The sequence below is a fragment of the Cystoisospora suis genome (genome assembly GCF_002600585.1).
Source record: "Cystoisospora suis strain Wien I chromosome Unknown contig_356, whole genome shotgun sequence".
Classification (NCBI taxonomy): domain Eukaryota; phylum Apicomplexa; class Conoidasida; order Eucoccidiorida; family Sarcocystidae; genus Cystoisospora; species Cystoisospora suis.
Genome location: NW_027153157.1, coordinates 79,021 through 100,122, shown reverse-complemented (window position 1 = coordinate 100,122; position 21,102 = coordinate 79,021). Strand labels below are relative to the sequence as shown.

General features: G+C 50.1%; 3 protein-coding genes across 3 annotated transcripts in view; 1 reads left to right on the top strand and 2 right to left on the bottom strand.

Moving 5' to 3' along the window:
• CSUI_000903 (uncharacterized protein) overlaps positions 1–3,620 on the bottom strand; it is a gene marked incomplete at both ends in the record, with an annotated part of 6,067 nt that extends 2,447 nt beyond the window's left edge. The window contains 2 exons of the mRNA XM_068061110.1: positions 361–516; positions 843–3,620. Of these exons, the coding sequence (XP_067926926.1) occupies positions 361–516; positions 843–3,620 (2,934 nt within the window). The remainder of the gene's footprint in view (positions 1–360; positions 517–842) is intronic.
• A 1,608-nt stretch (positions 3,621–5,228) lies between these two features.
• CSUI_000902 (t-complex protein theta subunit) lies at positions 5,229–15,662 on the bottom strand. Its single transcript, XM_068061109.1, has 11 exons — positions 15,239–15,662; positions 13,419–13,548; positions 12,300–12,499; positions 11,487–11,631; positions 10,792–10,995; positions 9,850–10,109; positions 8,926–8,991; positions 8,140–8,397; positions 7,097–7,208; positions 6,074–6,337; positions 5,229–5,400 (listed from the first exon to the last, which is right to left on the bottom strand). The coding sequence occupies exons 1-11, from the start codon at positions 15,239–15,241 to the stop codon at positions 5,372–5,374; spliced, it is 1,671 nt and encodes a 556-aa protein (XP_067926925.1). The 5' UTR covers positions 15,242–15,662; the 3' UTR covers positions 5,229–5,371.
• A 72-nt stretch (positions 15,663–15,734) lies between these two features.
• On the top strand, positions 15,735–19,904 carry CSUI_000901 (uncharacterized protein). The gene is made up of 5 exons (XM_068061108.1): positions 15,735–17,189; positions 17,695–17,795; positions 18,290–18,335; positions 18,839–18,879; positions 19,523–19,904. Exons 1-5 carry the CDS (start codon positions 16,782–16,784, stop codon positions 19,590–19,592), a joined length of 666 nt encoding a protein of 221 aa, XP_067926924.1. The 5' UTR covers positions 15,735–16,781; the 3' UTR covers positions 19,593–19,904.
• Positions 19,905–21,102: the final 1,198 nt, after the last annotated feature.

The window sequence follows — 21,102 nt, the reverse complement described above, 5'->3', positions numbered from 1 at the left end:
GTACACAGGGGCGAGCTCCTGTGCAGGTACGCTGCCGGAAACGGCTCCTTGGCTCATACTCGGTTGCCCGGCTATATGTTTTCTAGTTGCGCTGACGGAAGGCGAACCATATTTGTACAGACGCGGCTCCCTGAGGTCGCAGGTCCGCTGCAGTCTCCGGTGCAGCAGATGTGTGACCTCGCCTGGTTCCTAACGATGGGTGGCCGGCAGAGACAGGTTTGGTTCTAATATAGTGCTGTAGAGATGACTCGGCTGGGCTTTTCGCTGTGGGGGTGTGTCGACAGCCCTACGCTTCCTCATGTACGTGAGGTAGATCAGAACCGAGGAGCACGCTGCACCAGGTCACCTTCGCGTGTTCACCTGTCCAGTCAGGATGTCTTCCTTAGGACCGTGAAGCACAGCCTGCATGGCACTGTAGTACCGATCCGCCAGCTCCTGTTCACTTGTGTTATCTTCGGGAGGTTGGCGTCCCATTGCCTCCCACAACTGCTTTTTCCGACGCTCGAACTCGAATTCCTGAACGGCACAGAGACAACGAAACGAACTATCCGAAGCCTTCCATCTGATGCGTCGTGCTCCGCCGTAGCTCCGTGATTGGTACGACGGTGAGCCAAGTGTACGCGCACGGTTCCGGAAGATGCTGCCGCTGACAGTCAGTGCCGGTCGCCCGAACTTACGTAGAAGATCAGACTAGCGTATCATTTTTCACTGTCGATCAGAGAAGAGCACGAAGCGAAAAGCAGAGCCGACCCGCAGAGTGGACGACGGCGCCCTGGGTGCACACGGGCGGGTGACCACGCGTCTGCGCTTTTGTTGTGCACTGTCGAGGCTTGAACACCTACCTCCGCAAACTTCGTTTGCACTTCCTGCTCGACGCGTTTTCTGTCGCGGGCCTCAGATTCCCGCAAGCTGTTTTGCCAGAACTTCTCAATCACTCGCTCTCCAGTGAACGATCGCCAGTTGACAAATTGCATCCCGTGGTCGTTGTCCACAAATTCAAATCGTGCCGGAGTTGCCTGGTCGATGACACTTTTCCCAGTAAACTGCAGCCGCCGTTGTCCTTGCTGGTCTTCTTCGACTGCAGGCGAGCTGCCCCGTCCGAGCGGCGGGAAGCTGTTGGCTCCGGTTGCATTCGGGCCATTCTGAGTTGTTTTTGACGGGCCTTGACGAGCCTCCTTTATCTCGTCTTCCTGAACTGTAGCCTTTAACAGGCTGCCTGTCATCGACGCTAGCTTCGGGCCCCCTGTATCTGGTGAGCCCATCGGAGCGCTGACCGGAGTAGAACCGGTCTCTACGGAGGAGTGGGGGGCAGCAAATACGCTGGATCGCAATCTCTTCGGTCGGATCTCCGCGACGGAGACTTTCAGCTCCTTCTCAAGGAGACTCTTCCCTTTTGGCGGAAAGGCACCTCTGTCGTAGAAAAGTGCTGACTGTCTGTTCATATGCGGGCGAGTGGCAGTAGGGCGACTTCCGTGTGACGATGACTCCGAGGTGATGGCAGCCGCGCCTACGGGCTGGTCAATAAGGCTGCTGCCTCTGAATGGTTCGCCGACATCCCTCTTCTCTGCCGAGGTATACAAGCTAGAGAGTTGTCTTGAGGGGCCAGCACCTGCTGGGTCTTCCGACCGCTGCGATGGGAGCCTAGAGGCACCGCTGCTTCTAGGGACATGAACGGCGCGTCCGGTTCTAGACAATACCTGTGACGGCACTTTGCCCGTCCGGAAAGAATCAGGGCTGTCCGTCCCTCGACCGCATGCCGGCTTCACAGTGTGATCGCCTCCGGCAGGGCCACGGTTGCTGAGCGCGAGACAATCGGGTCTCAAACCTCTTAGGAGAGCGCGCTCGCGCAGCCCCTCCTGGACAGGGCCACGTCGCGCCCTCCGAGTCAGTTCTGACTCTGCTGCTTTGGCGTGCAAATTCCTTATATGTGGCGGACTCCCCACGGTCCGACCAACTTGAGACAGAGGCCCTGACTGCCCCTCAAAGCACGCTCCACGGCAGTGCCCCTGCCTATCGCTCAGGAAATGCTGCATGTCGCTGCCAGTGTCACTGCTGGAATTCTGCGGATTGTTCTCTCCTGTGTGCAAGAATTCCTGACTGCCCGAGACGGCCCGCCCCGCGTCGGACAAGGCATGGAGGAGGGTGGTGGCCTCTGAGCTTGCTGCCTGTTCCCTTCTAGTTCGCCGTGCATTTCTTCTAGGGGCTTGTGGCGAACGTGGTCCCGGAGCCCGACCCAACTCTTTTTGGCCGTTTTGCTTGGCTGTGCCCCAGCGTGCGACTTGAGGATGGTTGATTCCTGCGCCCCGGCGAGAGACAAGCTGCGCGTCCTCTGTCCTATCGGTGGCACCTATGTCATCGCTCTCGCCAAGGAGAGCCGCTGCTGCCAGCCGTTGCTTGCGTTTACTCGGAGCCGGAGCCCAGGAAACTTTCCGTGGCTTTGATCCCTTGTTCGAGGTTCTTGTGTGATTTTCTGGCAGCACCGACTCCCTGCAGCGGGTTGTGATTCCAGCTGATCTGCACCCGGTACGGACTTGCCCGCCGATACCGGCACCAGCTCTGCTCCCCGAGCTTCCTTTCCTACCCTTTCTCTCCCTAGTGCTCATCGGTGGAATGCGTTCATCATTGCGGTCGAGGGGGCGAGTCAGCTTCACAGTCGACTCCAGCATTTCCACCCGTTCACGTGCCTTCGCTTCGTTGCGTTCCCGGAGTTGCCACTGGTGATCCTTAATCCTCTCGAGCCTCGCGTAAAACACGTTCTCTTGAGTCTCACCCTTTTTCGAAGCTGTCTTCAGCTTCTCGGTGTCAGCCGCAGCGCGGCGTTGCCACAGCATGTCCGCTAGGGCACGGGCGTCGGGGATGCCCAGCTCCAGAATACTCGGGGAGTGGCCGTCCTGCAAGGGGGCGCTGGGTGCTGTTTTTTCTGCGGCCCGAGGAAGGGGTCTACCGCGGCCCGAGCTGCTTGCGTGACCATTCGGAGTGCTGTTTGCTTCGCTGTGACGAGCTCCAGGGGTACCATGTGTCCTCGCCTCTCCGGGAAGTGGCTCTGAGCGACTCTGCCGAGTTGCAGTAGTGCGCAAGTCGTACTGTCCCCGCTTTGCGCCCTGAGGAGGCGGAATTGTCGGCTGGCCACGAGACGCGCTTGCAGCACTTCCGCTCGTCCCGTTGGCGTGACGTGGGGGGCCAGGTGAACTTGGTTGGCCAGTGTATCCGCTTTCCCGGACACGAGGGACAGACGGAGGGAGCCGTGAAGACGGGTCAGTTCCTGTTTCGCGGTTAACCACTCGAGGTGGCGGTCCGCCCGGCTTTCTACGCTCTTGGCGCTTCTGTGATTGCGCAGTACCTGGTTGCTGCAAACCTCCTCTGCTTGCTCTGTTTGAGCCGCTGTCTTCTACCGGCTGTCTCCGATTCCCCCCCGCTTTCCTCGCTGCCGGGTGAATGCGATCTGGTTTCTCAAGCTGACCGCTCCGGCCAGGGTTGCTCGCGGGGCCTTCGGCGTCATTCGGAGGCTTCAGCTGAAAGCGTTTTGTTGGGCGGCCCTGTCCTCCGCCGCCTGCAGGGTGTCGCCCGCGGGTGCTGTCCCTTGATGTTTCAGACATAGGAACCTTCCCAGGTCGTGCCATTTGCGCTTCAACGTCTAGTAACGCCAGCAAAAGCAAAAGCACTACTAAAGATTTCCCCATCGATTACGCGCCCGACAGGTCAGGCTGACGTGACATTCCAAAAAGCCCTCCGAGTAGCCTTTGCCGGCGAAACCAGTCTGGCGGAAAGCTAGACAGCTGGTCTGAAGTAATACGGGCTCTGCCGAACGAGACAAAACGCCCGCAGACGAGGGCCCGCTGTATCACCACGGCATCGGGGCCCTAGAGCGGAGATCAAACGGGAACGAACAGCCACTACAAAGTGATACCTTCAGATCTACTGCAAGGGCACTAAGGAGAAATCACTAGCAGATGCAACAAAAATGACTTTTTGCAAGAGTCCCGCGCGAGTGGACAGAGCAGCCAGACAAGCTTGTCGGGCCAGATGCGTTCCTGAGTTTGCTTTTGGCGATAATCATGACAAAATTTCCACTGGTTCCAACAAAAAAGAAACATTAAAAAAGTAGCGGCCAGCGGGTGCAGCCGTATAATCTAGCTAGTGAAGCAGACTCAGGACGTGCAGGGTCTTTCGGTGTGCAGCCCCCGAGCACACCCTTGGTACCGCTGCCTTTCATTCAGACCTTCACTACTCGTTGTGTCCTGCCCGCGCACTTTGCACGATGCCGCTGTACTGCGTCACCCGGTTGAAGTGCGCGGATGCTGCCACGACGCAAGCGCCAAGGAAATTCCACTGCACTCATTCTCTAGCTGGCGGCTGCCATGCAAGTCCACCAAACTGCTGGCTGAAACTAGGGCGCCCTGAAGCGACCCAGATTTCACACTTCAGTGGAGAAAGGTTGAGCGCTCATCACACAGATCGTTGAGGCCAGCGCAAGCCGGTGAGATCTTGGCCCTGAAATACGGCACTGCCGCAAGGTATCTGCAGAGTTCGGCATCCCAGCCGGTCCTTCACGATACTTTTCGCGAGGCCTGGCACCCGTCAACTAAGCGTTACTCCCGCTGGGAGACTTCTTTTCCTGTAGATCCTCAGGTATCACATGAGGGATTACCCGAGACCACTTCCGCACCGTGGCTAGTCCCTCTTCCACAAAAGATGCCAACGCTGCGCCGGAGGTAACCCAAGCCTGATTCGCTCGCGACCGGCTAACCAAGTGGGACTGCTGACCCTCGCCTAAAGATCCACAAGTGCATACAGCCCGCGCGACCTGGTGTTCGAGTGGCGACCTGTGCGGACCAGTACCGTGCCCTGCCACGTGCATGTCGCTGACTGGCGTCGACACCCGGCGCCTGCCTTTGCCACTTCCGCTGCTGCTTACCTCGTGGCAGGTAAATGCACTGTCCGCTGCGACTTGCTCATGACGTGCCGGGAGATGCGCGGCCGCATCCAAACCGACTGCCAGTCTACTAGGGCTGCTAGCTAGTGCTACCTCAACGTGAGCCGGCCGGAGCGTCAACATCCACGAGAGGTCCCCGACTGAAAAACAGCCGGGTAACCGCTGGTCGCGGCTGTATGGTCCAGCGTTCATTTGCGAGTTCTCGTGTTTGACTTCACGTACGTCAATCGCAAACCCTCACTCCGGTCCAAATGCAGAACGAAAAGCAGATCAGCCAAGACTAAAATCAGAAAGCACGCACACCTATCGCCCGTAAGGCGCAAACCGCGGAAGGGCAGACCCGTTCCCGCTTCACAGACAAGGACTGGTGGAGTGAGCGCACGGGACGAAAAGCACGCCCATCTGATCAGACGGTGAATGAAGGGCGTGGGTTGTTTGTTAGTCGAGGTCTGGTGCACCAGGCGCGCCTAAAGAAAAAAGAAACAAAAACGTACCAGAGGGAAACCCGCGGCATATATAGTCGACTCAAGAACGCCGCCAGATACTCTCTTGCAGCGGGCAGACTGAGTGCGGAATGAGTATTTAGCCCGAGTCAATCGCCTTCTCGTCGTCGGCGGCGCTAGTAGAACACTGTGCTGTTTGCAGGCGCCCGCCAGTCCTCACGGCTATGCATGTCATGTTTGTTGTAAATCTTGTTCGGTACGCAGTGCAAATCTGCAATAGAAAGTTTCTGAATGCCATACCACTAATACTCTGCCGGGTACAATTCAAGTTTCTACGACCATTCCGAAGAACATCAGGTGTGTTCCCCGGTGTCTTATACTCTACTCCATCGACGAGCTACATGCTTCAACTCACTACGACTACATCTCTCTTGCGAAAAAACAGCAAAGCCTTCATCCCTCGCGGAACATTATAGCGAAGCCACCAAGTTTTTCTCTCTCTAGAGTAATCCTTCTACGCAGACGGAGGACAGTTACATCCTTACCACTCAAAGAAGTATTGTCTACGATGCAGTACCCCGGAGATGCGGAGAAGAAATACAGGCTCGTACACTTTCAGATGACTCCACGGGCCAAATGAGCAGTGGACTCATTCGTGTTGTCTTCTTGACCGTCCTGGTCTCTGCCGTCTACTTACGCGGAGCAGGTCCTCCAGCAGGCCGGGCCATAATAATCTGATCTACCCGTAGAACTGTAAGGGCTGCGTCTGTTCCGAGACGTATAGCCCACTGCTTCATCATATGATGGTCGAAGATTTTCTTCTCAACAGCATTCAAAGTTAATGCCTGGGTGCTGCTACTGGCATGCTTTCCTGGAGAGCATGTTGAAATGCTAACGTCCGTATTGACGCCCTCATGGACTCGTCCTTGGCCATGTGCAGCGTGGAGCGCTGCCAGGACTTCTGCGGCAGATATTCGCCAAACCAACAGTGTATGTGAAACACAAAGTTCGGACGAATCAATCAATCAAAGCTCGGCATTCAAGGCTGAACTTTGAAGGGATGAAACGGAAGAAATCTGATACAGCGCGTACGTAGATCAGTCACTTCAATCCTCCCCCTGACCGTGCCTTTCCCCAGACACCACCGCGCCTACTGCGAAGTAGACGAGAACTCATTCAGCAGATGCAACGTAGAAGGCATACACTTATTACACTGTTCAACTGTGTCTTCGACTTCCGTTCGCAGCCTTCAGTTGCGGTGTACCACTCCCCTTCAAACTGAGCACACCTCACAGTACAGCCAGTAGTGTCTGCACCTGAACCACCTGCCTTATTTACTCCGATTCCTGTCATTAGGAGAAAATGATTCTTTAGAGCAGCTAGGCTGACCAAGCATCGTGTCTCGATAGCCCCCCCTCCCCTAAACAGCCAAGCGATGCGCCCGCTAGTTACCTAGACATCTACGAGAAGTCAGTCACCCGTGTCTAGACAAAGGTATCTACGAGACTGCAGCATTCGTGATCCACCACCAATCAACAATTCCTCTACACTACATCAGAATCTTTCAGAGCAGCCAGCCATTTGACATTGTCGCAAGACGACCAAAAAGCAGAAAAACAGTCGGACTTCCAAGCATCTTCACTCTAAGAAACATTTTGAGTGTGTTCATCAGATTATACACAGATAGCTCTATTTGCCCGTAACTGATGTATGCGTTTACCTGTGCCACTATGTCCTGCACTTTCAGCTAGGAGACGGGGGATAATCTCAAAGGCCTCGCCAAACTTCAAGACAGCATATTGTTCGACTCCAGGAAGTGTGGATCCGTAAGCCTGTAGTATCACGAGGTGTACAAACGCACAAACAACTTCTTATCTCTTTCATATCGGGCCGGCCTAGGGGAGAGACAACGACGACATACCGAGTCTTACGCTAGTAACAGAAGTCGCTGAGCTGGATCTCCATGTATGGGAAGAACACACCTGAAACGGGTGATCACCTAGTGAAGAAGTGAGTGGTGAGACACACCAGGCGACATTTGGTTGATACACCTACCTCCTCAGGCACAAGAATCTCTGGCGTTGTATTAGATGCACGAACTGACGTATCACATAAAAAAGTAGAAAGAGATCCACTTTAATGTGAGAGCAAGGACGGTTGCAGTGGGTAAGAAACTGAGACTCCCTGAATTTCGTGTGAGTCCTAGCTCGTTTTTTGGATGTATCTTCTACTCGAGACGGGCTCGTCCGCATGCATTCTCCCCACTAGATACACTCCTACGATTGCAGGTGACACACTTAGAGCCGAGTCTCGACAGAGACAATGACACCTTACTCTTTCAGAGGGTTTCTAGCCCTTCTCATGCCTAGTAAATCTACCTCAATACAAATCGTAATGAGCGTCACTCCGTATACCCATTCGAAAGATTGTATGTATCCACTGTATGTATTTTTGGCGGCGCACATAGAAGAAAGGGTCTGATCTTCTTCACAAGTCAACCCCCCGCATTGATAGCTGTCCGTCTACTCACCTCTGTCAGCACCACTCAAAAGACATACCTACCCTTAGCTCCGTATGTTCTCAATCTCTTTACGTTTCTCGAGACTTCATTCTTCTCTAAATATACACCTTTCCCCGTTTTCTCTGTTCAGATCTCCGACACATTCGAGTTAGCACTCAGTATCGGAAGGAGAAGAATCTTTGTGAGCATCGTGTACATACACTAGAAGGGACATCCATAGAATCCCTTGAGACTTCACTTACAACAATCTTCCGAGAGAGCTCCATTTCCGTAGCACCCGCACCAGGGACAAGACGAGGATCTTTCGTAAGAGCTCGAACAAGATTCGCGGCGTCATCAATAGCCCGTTCTGCTTCATCCAAGATGGCTGGAGTACTTCCTCTCAAGACGATAGTACACACTCGAGTATCTTTTGTAATAATGCTCGTGACTTTCTTTGATGAGAGCTCAGACACCGAAATCGACACGCAGCTCCCGAGTTCTTCGGGTGTAGGGACACCCTGTGGACAGGCGGAGGAGAACCAGTAGCAACAGGGAAGTGAGAGAGAAGTTTTCTTTCCATTCAGGAAAACATGTACTTCGTGTAGAAACGAGAAAACTTCATTCATGTCTATGATTGTACACATGTACGAACCTATAGGGACTGCAGAAAGAAATGAAGAATATCAACCAGCTCATGAAAGAAAACAAAGGGCGGAAACAACATTTGCCGCTTGTATTATTCAGGTGTATATGCACTGAGTAAGAAATTCTCCTTTGTGTCGTCTTTCTCTTGTCACCCTAAGGCAACTCCTATAAGAACACTCCGGAAAGATTCCTTTTGTATCTTATCACATCGTATCTGCTGTTGCCAAGTCACCTTAAGAAACACCGAGTCACATGGATCGTGATCAGGCCTCTACCTAGACTGTGTTTGGACCTCGTACTATCTCAGCTGTGTTCTCGTACTCTCTCTCGTCTCTCCACCGTTAGATGTGTGTTGTGTGCTGTATGTGGACAGCCGAAAAAGTGAGAGTAGAAAGACTTACCAAACGAACAATTGCCGTCGCTCCCAGGGCTCTGCATAGTCTCCGGGTTTCAAACTTGGATTGAACCTGAGCATCGAAACAAGTGACCGCATGCATGCACAGAAAACAAGTGACCGCAGGCATGCATGGAAACACGCACGATGATCTATGATGCTCCAGACTGAACTTCCCTTGAGAAAAGAAGGCAATCAGATCGATCCCGTTCTCTCATATACTCACGACTGTTTCCTCTATATCTGACGCATGCATTCGGCGAAATGAACTGGAGAAACGACTGCTTTGTACAGAAGCAACAAGAACCTCTTTGGGACCTTGATATATATACATATATACGCCTTCTAGAAGACGCGATAGAGCTTGCTTAAACACATCTCTCTATGTGAATACTTAATCACAACGTAGTGATACTACAACCTACGTAGAAATGGAATCTGAAAAAGGAAAGAAAAACGCCATGTGTAGAGGCAGGTATATACCTGTCTCGCGCGTTAAAGGAGACTCGCGTATTTCAAGAAAAGCGACAAGCTCAGGCAGTCCCCCAACCTCCTCTCTTGATCGTACACAGAAACAAAGCGAAGTCAGAGGGATACAAGCGCGTTTCGCGAGGCATGCACTTTTCTCAGGAAAAGCACGCTCAACTTTCTTTCTTTTTCCCTTCCCCGTCCCGAGTCTGAATGAAACCTCCTCTCCTTCAGTCTTCACTACCATAAGAGACAGATTGAAGTCTCTCTTCAGATCCATGTGTGTACATATTCGCGTACATGAAACCTGTCCTTTACTACCATGGAACAATATAGATAGAAGTCTATCTTTAGACCCATGTATGCATACCTATACGCGCACGTGCACGGGGACACGAAGAGATCTTTGTGCTATTCACCCGACCACAGGAGGAAGAAGAACAACGACGAAGAAGAAGCTTACTTTAAGAGTGAGAATATCGTACTTGTTACAGAAGTGCTGAGCGACATCGCTAATAGCACCTCCATGAACAATAATGGCCTCTACTCCTGCATCCTTAATCCCTCTAATGATATCGTCCATCTGTTTTTCTTCACCCTTTGTGAAATTCTTCAATTCCTCCGCTCCGTGAATCAGAACAGTTCCTTTCGCTTCTGTCGTCGAGCACTCTAACCCACAGCCTAGAACCATCACCTTACAATTCTGCTTGCTCTCAACACTGCCTGAAAGAAAGGAGACACAAGAAGAGACAAGAAGTCCGGGGTGACGTATCTCTTTCAGACAGGAGACAGCAAGTGCACAGAAGAGAGAGGAAACACATCGCAGTCGGCTGGTAAGATAGATACGAGTAAGTAAGCATATGCAGACGCAGTTCTTTGCACTTATAGAGAGAGAGAGCGAGAGAAGACTAGACCGAAAGACAGAAGGTGGATGGATGAGTGTAGTACGTCATCAGGTATACCGCAAGAAAGGGGTGATGGTGGATGTTTCTTTATTAACGATGCACAAGAGAAGAGTTTGTTATGGCTCTCTGGTGTATGCACGGATGTATGCGCCATCTCCACTTTTTGCTGTANNTACAGCAAAAAGTGGAGATGGCGGGGTGCACGTCCCAACTCCGCCCTCGTACAGATTTGCGCACAGGTACCAACATCTACGCACGAGGACAGCTATTGACGTCGCCGTCCTCCCCTTACGGGCCTGGCTTGCGATGATCCGCATACGTCTTTCTCTCTCCCTATGGAGATACATACATTTGGAGAGAGAGATAGGTAGAGACAAAGATGCACGTATATACACACAGTGTGCAGTGGAGAAGAAAGTGGTGGATCTAGAGCAAAGTAGAGACGCGAATCTCGCTATCTCTAATCCGCGTGGAAAAGAGAGATCAAGGCGGTATCATACCCGTGGGAGGTCGAGTGACGACCATTCCTTTCAGAACAACAGACTGAGATAGAGAGCCTCCAACAAGCTTTGCTACGCGAATGTTTTCGACATCGAAAGCTCGAGGATCATTAGGAGGCATCACAAGAGTCGCAGCCTGAGCTACGAGGGAATGAAGTCGGCCTTCTGCACATAGGGGCTTTGTAGCTACAGTTGTTTCAAGAACTGAAGAGAAGAGAAAGAATCAAGCAAAAAGCAAATGGTAAAAGTGAGACCCGGCCAAAGTCTCCAAGAAAGCAACGAAAGAAACACAGACATATGTGATCTTCTCAGATGCCTATGGACGTCAGATTACCATACAACGACATGAAAGCTAGCCTCCACAAAGATTCCAAGGTATCCTCATATATATAAACACAGACGGAATAAATATTTCCTCGATCCCTCCTCTTCAATCAAATAGAGACACGGTTTCCTTGTATACACACATTCACACACGACGACACACGCCTCCAAACCCAGCCGCAGACGTCTATTCCTACAGATATCTGTATGGCGCCGCCACTTCACCAATAGAGGACTGCAATACACCACCGAGCTCAGATTCTAGACGAATAGTTGTTTCCCTAATCTGCTCTTGAGGGCGAGAGAGGCGATGAATCACAGAGCAACAGAGAGAAACTCTTTCGAAAGAGCTCCGCTTTCTCATGGCTGACCTTCTGCTAAAGCCTGTTGATCATAAAGATTAGTGAGTGAATGACAAACACTCTCCTCCAGAAAGGCGGGGATCTTGGCTAAGGCGAGTTCATACCCACGAACAATATCATTTGAATGGAGGCCTTGCTTCAACAAGTAATCTGCCTGCATAGAAAAGAAACGCAGAACAGACAAGACACCCAGTTTCTTCATGAAGAAAAGACTCCGCACGTCAAGGAGGCAGAAGACTCATGAGGTTGGGGGTCTACACAGCATGTATACACTCGGCACACACACGTACACATTCAACTGGATCTAAGCTCAGCAGTTATCGATGCTAAGTAACCACAGTCTTCCAAAGCTATTCACTCAAGTAACTATCTCTCTGTGTTCTAACGGATGCACTACATTCTCTCTCTATTAGTTCTTTCTTATCCGTGCACCCCTCTACAAACAGATCTCTACTGTCTCTCAATCTTTCCTGTGGTCATACATCTTCTCTCCCCCCCCCCGCACTTCCACTGCCTTCCACCGGAGCTCATTTCAAGACCATCGTATTACATCCCCTGTACAACTACAACTAGCCCCCCCTTGACCCCTTGTTCCTCTTCGTGAGGCCTACGGAGAACTGAGTGGGTGCTCATCAGATGTGATTTGAATGCTGTAGAGAACTAGAAACGAGCCAAGATCACACCTATGTATCCTTCCTCCTGAATCCTGAGAAATTTCATCTCCATGAGACTTCATATCCTCTCATAACTAGGATATGACTGGAGGTGAAGAAAGAAGTTCCAAAACAACTCATGTGAGAACTTATGAAAACAGAGACAGACCTCCGCAAGTAGCTGTCCTGCGACAATGAGAAGGAAGTTGACCGCTCCACCAAACTCCTGCTGTTGCATTTCAGCAGCGAAGCACACGAGCTTAGCCGCAGGGTGCTGCACCTCAAGCTCTTTGACAATCAAGGCGCTATCAGATGTGATGATACGCTTGTTCAGGGAGGTCACAATTAACTTGGAAAGACTTCGAGGTCCTATAAAGGAGCGAGGTGCATGGAGCACAACACATACATATCGAAGAGACAACGACACTGAAAAAGACGGAATCTCACGCTCTCTGTGTCTGTTCAGAATCAAGAGGTTATGTAGACAGCTCTAAACGGAGAAAGGAGAAAAACGTTTAGAGTCCACCTTTTTGGATGCGTGGCATGAAGACAGACACAAAGCTCAGAAAAGAAAAGGAAGGGGAAGAAACACTTTCTCCTGTGAAGTGTCTATACGTTATGAGACGCATGAAGACAGCATCCATATAATCCATACCCCAGTCGTTGGAAGGGTACTTGCTTGAAGTCCTCGGAATACTCTCGAAGTCTACAGACAACACTTCAGCGCCTGCTTTCCATACACACTCCCCCGTGGCCTTTCTGTGAGAACTCCAAGCAACTGAACTTAAGCCTTCGCCACCCCAGCCCCGTAAATGACCCTACTATCTATTCCCGGGGTGGAATCTCTGGAGATTGGACTTAGGGAGAGGCACGAAGCACGCGAAGAAGGATGGCCACCTCGGGTGTATGCATGGACAGGTATATATGTATGTATGCAGCCTTCTCTGTGTTTCTCTCTCTCTTTTTAGAGGGTTCTTCTCTTCGCAAAGAAGGTACGAGTACTTGAAGACAGTGAGCTCGCAAGCAAGACATCTATAAACAGTCCTCAGATGAGGAGAGCACACAGGCAGCCTCTCTTGGTTGTCACAAAGAGAATGTAATGCGACCAAGAGAGGAAACAAAAGTACCTCAAAGAGAGAAGCTGCCTGCCGCGGCATAGGAAGAGAGATCTATTCTTCTCACTATACAAGACTGAAGAGAGTTGTAGTATATCGAAGAATTCATTTCAGGCCTTGAAGACAAGCAAAGGAAGACAGAAGTACCAACAAAGAAATCCACATTTCTTTACCTAGAGAGGTTCTTGTGATGTCTGAGAGAGCTTTAGCAGCCTCAATATTTCGAGCGGTAACTTCATCGACACCTGTAAATGTCCGATGACCTTCTTTCAAGAGGCCTGCAAGGCCGTACTTGTTTGCAAACTGTTAAGAAAGGAAGAAAAAGCAAAGACAGAAGGAGAAAGGGGGGAAAGAAGAAAACGAGAGATTGCTACCTTCATGACTTTGAGGTAAGGAAAAAGAGAGCCGACTTCTTTCGTGATCTCCTGAAAGGGGTCATCGTGAGTTTATGTTGTCTTTGTAGAGTGAAAGATCGATAACGTTTTTCTTCAGAGATTCATGAAGTAGCGCGACCCTCAGAGGAAAACGTTACACTTGACCACCATCGCTGCTGTAGATACAGTGAAAAAGTGGGAGACTGGTGAGGTGATAAGACAGAAAGGAGTCAGTATGGATCTTAACACATGGAGGGGCTGGGTGGAAGACAGAAGGGACAGGACCAATAGAAAAAGAAGAAAGAAGCAACAATAGAACCAGGGTGAGAAAAACGACGAGGTGAACATAGCGAACACGGACGGTGGTGGCGTACGCTTTCACTTTAGGAGATGTAGAAGAGAAGATCGAGAGAGGGGGGAGAGAGAGACACACTCACAACGTATGGAGTCATGAGTTAAAAAATAGAGATGGACATGTAGAGAAACAAGAGATTCAGGGAAGAATGAGAAAACACAAATTGATGAGGAAAGAAAAGAAGCGCAAGCAGGAGGTGTGGTGGACAGCAGAAATGCGAAGAAACTCAGAGGGTCGGACACTCAGACATCCACAGATGAGATGTGTGGAAAGAAATGGCTGCGTCAGTATCTACTCGATTCCTTCATTCTCATTTTCATTGTTAGAAAATTCATCTTCGCTAAGTCGGCAAAGAATATATCTGGAGGTATGCATACACCCGAGGTGTCCGTACACCTGAAACTCGGATGCTACGAGATACTAAGCAGTACTTTACACCCATACGAGATCTCTGCTCAAGCAACGGTACAGAGAAAGCAGGGCTAACCTCCGGCGAGGAGCACCCATGGAAGCCCCCAAGAGAGATGGCTACCGAGGAGTTTCCCCACTATCTGGTAGAAATCACTACACTAGCATACGCCTTAGTAGAATGACAGATAAAGACAGATCTAACTGAAAAAGAAACCAACACCGCTACACTACTATGGATACGTTACGGAGAAAGAGCCGCGTCCTCTCGCCGCGAGACAGGGCCACCATGGCATACAACGAGCATTACAGGAATCAGATCTTGACGAAGGCACATTAAACCGTATGGCTTTGTACAGAAGAGAATGATAGAGTTCCTGTGAATGAGAGACAAAAGCAACAAGTTGTTCACGTCCGTACAACGAAATGCTGTTGTGCAGGATATAGCCTATATAAAGAAAGACCACCGGCGAAGCGAGGGAAGACCAACTAGAGGAGAAGATCGACAGGCCACCGAACCGCCTTGTCTTCTACAATGGTTTAAGTAGCTATCTGCTACCAACACCACACGGGGAAGACCTCGCCCTCGTAAGAGCCGGTCACAGACTTGTCTAGTCCTGAGGGGTCTGGGCTAAGCGATTCATGGAGGAGGTGAAGACGGACGACCGCCCGCATGAGCAGATCTCAGAGAATAGGTTTCTCCTGGCTCAGTGGCATCTCGTTTCCCCACGAGGGATCGAACCCACAAGAAGGGACAGATTATAAGCCCAGCCATGCATGCCCGTCCGGTGTGCGCTCGCCTCTCTACATTACATACATTCAGGAGTGTACTGAAGCCGACGATGAGATGTCTTACCATTGTGGAAGAGAAGAGAATGGAAGGAAGGGAAAACGAGGATTGTTAAGGAACAGACGGGACAGAGGGGGACGAGCAGCTCGAGAGAAGAAAACGAAGCTGCGGGAGTGGTTTGCCCGGTGTAGCTGCAGGTTTCGAATGAAGAGACTGACGATACCGACGAAAGGAAAGGACTGTACCAAGTAAGACTGGAGAAGAGAGACTGGACGACTCCAAAGAAGTAACAATAAAGAGGAGGCGTTTAGCTCATACGCCTCGGGGACACTGTGAAGGGACACAGGCAAAGCCAAAGAAGACAAGAAGACGAAACAGCGAGGAACAGTTCGGAAGATAAGAAAAAGACCGGTGCCAAAGATGTCCTTTATTCGTTCGTTTCTTGTCACTCGGCCGCGAGACAATAAGAAACCAAGATAGGAGAGAGTCTCTATTGCCCTCAAATAGGCTGGGGGAAAGTACAAGCACCTCATGCATGCACACACACTCACCTCCTCTAACAGGACGCGTTCTGCTAGAAGTAACTAGTGCGACTTCGCCAAGCGGGGAAAGTAAATCGGCTGAAAGAAGGGCCGTCGAGCTACGAGACATCTGTGAGCGGTACGTGAATCCTAGCAGAAAGAACTACCCATACCTCCGGTACTCCCTTTCCCTGTTTCTTGTATGAAAAGTCAACAATGTCACTTTCCCTGTCCCTCCGATTCCTCAAAACGCTCATCTTCACTTTCACTGACCGAAGAACTATGTATACTTGCAGGGGATGCTATACACGTCGATTTCTTTGAGCCTTATAGGTCTTCCGTTCCCTCATGTCTTCCGCGCGGCAGATTTTCGCAGATACTAAAGAGGATAGAGTCTGTGGCAACGATCTCACTCGTTCCGCCGCTACTTCTTTGGCCGTTTGGTCTACACGGCAATAACATGCGCGTAGTATTTCCGTCCCGTTCTCCTTCCCGCTGCTTCGTTTCCTTGCTTGTGGTAGTGTACATTTTCTCCGAGTCAAGCTGCAAGATGGGCAAGCGGCCTTCTGAAATTCCTCGGTCATCTCCTCTCAGCCGTACCCTAGCCAGCAGCTTGTTTTTTTCCTTGTTGTGAATCGCTCTCCATTGAGTCTCCTGGATATTGCCGCGCACACTGAACTTTCTCCTTCTTCCCCGCGCTATGTGATTGATTCTGCTTTTGAACTAAACACCCTCGGCTTCTTCTGTCCTTCCGTCCCTGGTGGACGCGGAGACGTCCATCAGCCACCTTTCGCACTTGCCTTTATATTAGCCTTTCTTTTCTTCCTGCCTGCCTTGGTCTCCACCGCTCTGGAAGTCGGGGAGGAGAGGTTTTTGGGCGTCGTTGTCTCAGTTCTCTTTTCTCTCTCTCTCTCTAGCTCTTTGCTTTCTCCCATCTCGGGCTGTCGTCCACTGAAAGACCAGGCACACTTCATAGTGTCTTTCCTTTGCTCTCCGTGCAACTGTCTTTCTCTCCTCTCTTTTCCCGGTGGGTCTTTTTTTCGTCTTTCATTCATTCTATAACCGGAAAGATTGTGTCTTGCCTCACCATGACTTCATTCAGTCCTTTCTCTTGGTTCTCTTCTTCATCTTCCTCAGACAGGGAAGATTCTTCTTCTGTTGAATCAGCGGACTCAGGAGGAGGTCGTCGTTCACGATCCGTCTTTTCTTTCCTATTCCCGTCTGCCGAAGATAAAGAGAATCGATTGAAGATTGCTATGAGACGTTATGGCTATACTTTAGCCCAGTTACATTCATATCCAGATATGATGCAGTTGCCCGATATACCTCAGGAAATGCTTCAACTTCAGAAACACTTCCAAGAAGAACTTGAGAAACAAAAGGAAAAGTGTCGATGGAGATATAATACAATACATCAATGTGTAGAACATGTATCGGACCATGATGCAAAGTCAAGATTCAAGTACGCCCGTCTTCAGGAGTGTAAACCCCAGTGGGTGAGTTAGTTACGTCTCGAGACGATATAGATGTTGACGCTTTTTTCAAACATATAGACCCAGCGTTCACTGTCCATCTATGCATGTCTGAGTAATGTTTCTATGTATGTATGTATATGAATATATGTATGTATATACGAAGTTACGTATATATAGCGTACCCGTCCTACCAGGACTATGGGGGTTGCAATACCTACTGGCTGTCCCTGGTGGTCACCTATTCACTTCTCTTGATACTCATATATGGCAGATAGCTACCACGGTGTAATAACTAGGAATGTAGAGGTAGAGACGACATACTTCAGCAGACGAGGGGAGGCTCGTTGGTGTATCGAAGGAATGCCTTCAAGCAGCCAGTCAATACACTCATAGTTGATCTGATCATCCACATCCTCCTACCAACAGCGAAGATTTTCCAGGTAAACAGCAGTAATCCTCTCACAGGCGTTACTCAACAGATGAGTGCATGCTTTTGTATATTCTCTGTTTTCTTTCTGTCGCGTAGGCCGCCTTCCAGCAATGCGTGACCTTCAGAGATAAGATGATTCTCCGTGACGTACAAAACTGGGAAAGAAACTACATCAAAACACTCGCTCCTCACCAGAAGTAAGAAAGAGAGACAGACAACTATGTTCTTGGGTCTACAGAGGGAGGTGAGAGGTCAATTGTTTGTTTCCACGTCCTTCGGATGGGTTGACGAACCGTCAAGTCTCTGTGCTCGACTGTCTTTCTCCGGGTAAGATGTCGGGAGATCATGGGGTTCGGGTGTATCGTGTTTCGTGTGAGAGGACGGAGAAGAAGAAGAGCCGGCGCTTTCGTTTTGTCTTATCATTCGGACAGGCGCACAGACAAGGGCATGTGATCATGCTGGGTGCAGGGACAGGATGCTTCGAGTTACGTAGGAACGACGCTTAGGAGGCATCGATAGTTTCGAGAGGAGTCGAAGTGTTGTGGTCAGTCCACGTGACCCTTCTTATGACAGCACAAAGTTTTAAGTAGTTGTAGATGAATAGCAACAACAAAATGAAGGGGGACATGATTGATAGATAGATAGATAGATGTTTTCGCTGGGGTTCGTCTTTCCCTGTGTCTCCACTCAGAGAAGCGTATCTCGAGGATCTCCGAGGCAAGCTACGATATGCGGAGGTGAGAATGTTTTTCATCTTCTTCAACTCTCTCTATTTTATCCTGTGGGAATCTTATTGTGGGCAAAGAAATACTGAGAGACGCGTGGCTCGACGAGTGTCACTCAAAACTACGAGGAGCGTTCTTTCTGCTCTTCGATTCATGGGACCGCGTGAATCCATGCTTTCTCCCTTTCTGAGCAACTTGAGGCGGGCAGGCTAGTGCATATACCTGTAGAATCACAGAGCTAGCGTAGACACACAATCCACAGATGAATAAAGCTCGTGTTTTGACCTTTCAAGAACTACTCGTCTTGCCTCCCTATACTCTCCTCGCGTCTTGCTTTGCTGAAGGAAAGGAAGTTCTTGACAAAAGTGAACTCCGTGTTTTGACAAAGACTGGCCTCACTGAGATAGAAGGGGAATCTGATGGTTCAAGCATTTCACATCTAGAGATGGACTGCAGATAGAATGTTGCGCTGTTGGTGCCTTCTTCTATGAATCCTGTTGGTGTTTACTCTGCAGTACGTTCACCGACGAACGGAAGATGAGCAGGAGGTTCTCAGGTAAGATTTTTGTGTTTTTGTCGGAGTGTATGTACACCTAAGATCTTAGCGTGACTCTAGTCAATCACCCCATACAGAGCAGCACTGCCAAAAGCATCGTACTGGATCGGCTTATTCCGTACCGTAAAGAAGACATTGGATCTAACAGATCTCAACTTACATATATGTATGTTGGTCACTGAACACGCAAGGCTCCCGTTGTATTTATTGTCTTTCTGTTCTCAAATCGTATCTTTCGTTAGAGAGTTCTTGAGAAGTGTACGTTCCTAAGACGTTGAGATTGTTAGCTTGCTGTCGGGACTCTTCACAGATATTCGTTTATGACTCCGGAAAAAAACAAACAAGGTGATAACGTTACATGCCGTGTATCTATTCAGCCCAGTGTGTCATGTTCCCCAGGCGTATAAGAAATGTATGTGTGCATCATATACCGGTATCTGTAGAACCATGTGTACTTGAGGAGATTGCAAGCGTACGCATGGATCATACACCGGTGCACACACCTCTATGCCCCAAACTAGTATGTATGGGGATCTCTTTTTTCCTGTAGAGGTACTGCTTAGGTACAAGTACGTGTACGCGGTTGTTGGGGGGGCGTATAGGGTCTTTGACAGATCGTCTGGTGTCTTGCGTGGTTGCTTAGGAGGAAGCGGGAACAAGAGCATCTTGAGCTACGTCTCAAGAATCTTACAACGGCGTTGGAGACCAGATAGATAGGTAGATGAATGTCTCTGCGGTTCAGGAAGTGAGTAGTTTGAAGGTACGAGATTGACGGGAGAGGACAGAAGAAAGAACAAGAGGGCGAAGAAGAACTCAGGAGATGAATATGCTGAGTGGTTGGAGAACCAAACACAACTGGAAGAGGAACCCATCTAGACTTTTCAAGAATGACACACTGAAGGACGGGCTTTGCAGAAGAGGAAAGACTGGGACGTTCATCATTCTTTCTGTGACGTTTTTTAGGTTCTTTGTTGCGCAGCCAAGTGGTATCCGGTAGAAGAAACACGTACATTCTATGTGTTTTCTTGGGGCATGCACGAATCAAGACGAGTGCAGTTTCGTTGAAACACAATGATGTCAAACCGTCTTCATAATAATAGTAATACCCAACGGTCTCCTGCTGTTTCTTCGACCCCATCCGGTGTTTTTTACTTCTGTATACAAAGAAGGCATAATCAGTTGTCTGCGCGGCTGAATAGTGTTTCTAACGACAGTCAGCTACGGTTCCACAGCTCGTGCTGATAGCAGCCCGTTCTGCTTAGGCGGCCGTCCAGCCTCAGACAATGACCGATGAAAATTCGCAGCGCTATCGTTCCGCACAGTCAGCACCATTTAACGACGTCCTAACAGCTTGTGTCCATCATCGCTATGCAACAACGTTGCACGGACTTAGTACTGCCCGGGTACGGTGCAAAGCCGCGAAGACCGGACGAGCTGAGTCCATTGACAGAGGGCCGTCTGTAAGACAAGTTATCACAGAGAAGACAACGCTCAGGAAAGGCCCACCTGGAGCGAACACCGCCACTGCGGCAGGCCTTGTCAGTGCACATGCAAAGTTGGCTCGGTCACCGCTGACCCGGTGCGAGACGGTGACATAGTGGGTTTGGAGCTTTCAAGTTTGTCTAAAGAACAACGCAGAAACGGGCGGTCGTACACTCCATAGTCACGGTTTTTGCAACCGTCATGGGAATGACTGTTGGCCAGCAGGACAACTAACTGATCCGTAGAAGAGTCGGCTTCCTCGGCGTTATCAGTCGTGACACTCAGAGGTTCATGCGTCTTCAAGTTCAACTACAAGCATCACCAATAATGCTTCACAAAAGCGTGGGATACTACGGTCGCTACGCTGGAAGCTGCGGAACCATGTGCTCTGCGTGATATCTCCACCGGAAGGCCGGTCACCAAGCACGACCGCGGGCCTGGCAATTGACACGCGTATGGTGCCTTTTTCTGGTATTTGAGTACGAAGCGTAGGTGACTTTCCAGTAGCACAAGATCTGAATTGGTAGGTATAGAGAGCAGACCAACTGGCGGCACACCAGCTGGACTGCTTTCTCGAATGTAGGATCGAAGGCGTGCGATCGTACGAATACCTTGAATACCTGTCTCAGTCTGGCCAACGGACCAACAGGACAAGCAAAACTGTGGAGGGGAGCAATTGTATCCTAAAGAACCACAGTGCTTCATGATAAGACAACAGGTGCGGTGGGGCTTTGAGGTGAG